General features: G+C 51.6%; 1 protein-coding gene across 1 annotated transcript; it reads left to right on the top strand.

The window, feature by feature from the left end:
• Positions 1 to 318: 318 nt before the first annotated feature.
• On the top strand, positions 319 to 1,003 carry H257_18918 (hypothetical protein; the record flags this gene model as incomplete). Its single annotated transcript, XM_009848066.1, has 2 exons — positions 319 to 848; positions 906 to 1,003. Coding segments are annotated over exons 1-2 (576 nt in total), but the record flags the coding sequence as incomplete, so codon positions are not given.
• Positions 1,004 to 1,171: the final 168 nt, after the last annotated feature.

The following is a 1,171-nucleotide window of genomic DNA, read 5'->3' as shown; positions in this document are numbered from 1 at the left end:
ATAAAACGTTTCGATTGATTCGACGAGACATTTTGAAAATCGACTTCCAAGTCCAAATTTGCCCCGAAAGGATAATAACAGTACTCTTGAAGTATTGAATTCGATTTAAACAACAAGTATCCATGTATTATAACAGCCTCGAGGTCACAGAATGACACGTATTTCTACAGTATACAACAATTTGATGAATTATAATACATGCATGCCTTGAAGTTGATGGGCGTTGAAGTTGAAGCATCACTGTCCAATCAGGATCCAGTATCGTTTTAACCTTAGATTCAGTATACAGTATCATGTTGCACTGATTGCGGATCATGCCACGGCATCACGCAGAACGAACCACCACTGGCATTGAGCTAAACGCGACAACATGGATAGCGCGGCGGTGTCAGTGGAAATGCAGCTCTTCATGGCCAAGGTGGAGAAGATAATGGCGCGCCAAGTGGTAACCATGCGCCAGGCTGTGCGTGAAGAAGTTGACGCAATCAACAAGCACCGCAAGGGCATGGACGACCACCTCCAGCGGTTGCTCGCGTTGACCCAGCCTGAGGACCCACAGTCACCCACCGTTGCCCTCGCATCGGCGGCGCCGCCAGCAACGGGAAAGCGCCGGGGCCGTCCCCGCAAGGTCGCTACGGCAGCTTCGCGATCCCCGACGGATGCCACGGCACCGCGAACATCCAGCAGTCTCGAAAGCAAGGACGTCGCACCCGCTCAACCCGCCAAACGCCGGTGCGTGACGAAGAACGCCACCTCCACCCCCAATGACCACCAACCCATCGACCACTTGCACGTGATGTCGTCCTCCTCGACCCCGTCCACTGGTACTTCCGCAGCGACGAAATCTGGTCTGACCAATTTCTTCATGGAGGTTGATGGTTTCCTGATATAACAAAGACATGTAGAGTATTCGTTGCAGTCCACAGGCGGCGCCACCGTTGACCGACCCACTGACTCCGACACGGTGCCGCCACCTCCCCAGCAGCCTCCTCCATGCACGTCGTACCGTTTAATCCCATCGGCCTACAACTCCCTGGCTCGTGAACCACCCACCGATCGTTGTTGGCCTAGAAAAATTAATTGATACATATATATAGATATATACATCACGAAGAAAAACAAAAATGTACACCATGTAGAAAGAGCCACGATAAAATCCTGTTGGCGGTGC

This window comes from Aphanomyces astaci (assembly GCF_000520075.1).
Source record: "Aphanomyces astaci strain APO3 unplaced genomic scaffold supercont1.267, whole genome shotgun sequence".
NCBI classification, from domain to species: Eukaryota; Oomycota; class Saprolegniomycetes; order Saprolegniales; family Verrucalvaceae; genus Aphanomyces; species Aphanomyces astaci.
This window is presented reverse-complemented; position numbering and strand designations above follow the sequence as displayed.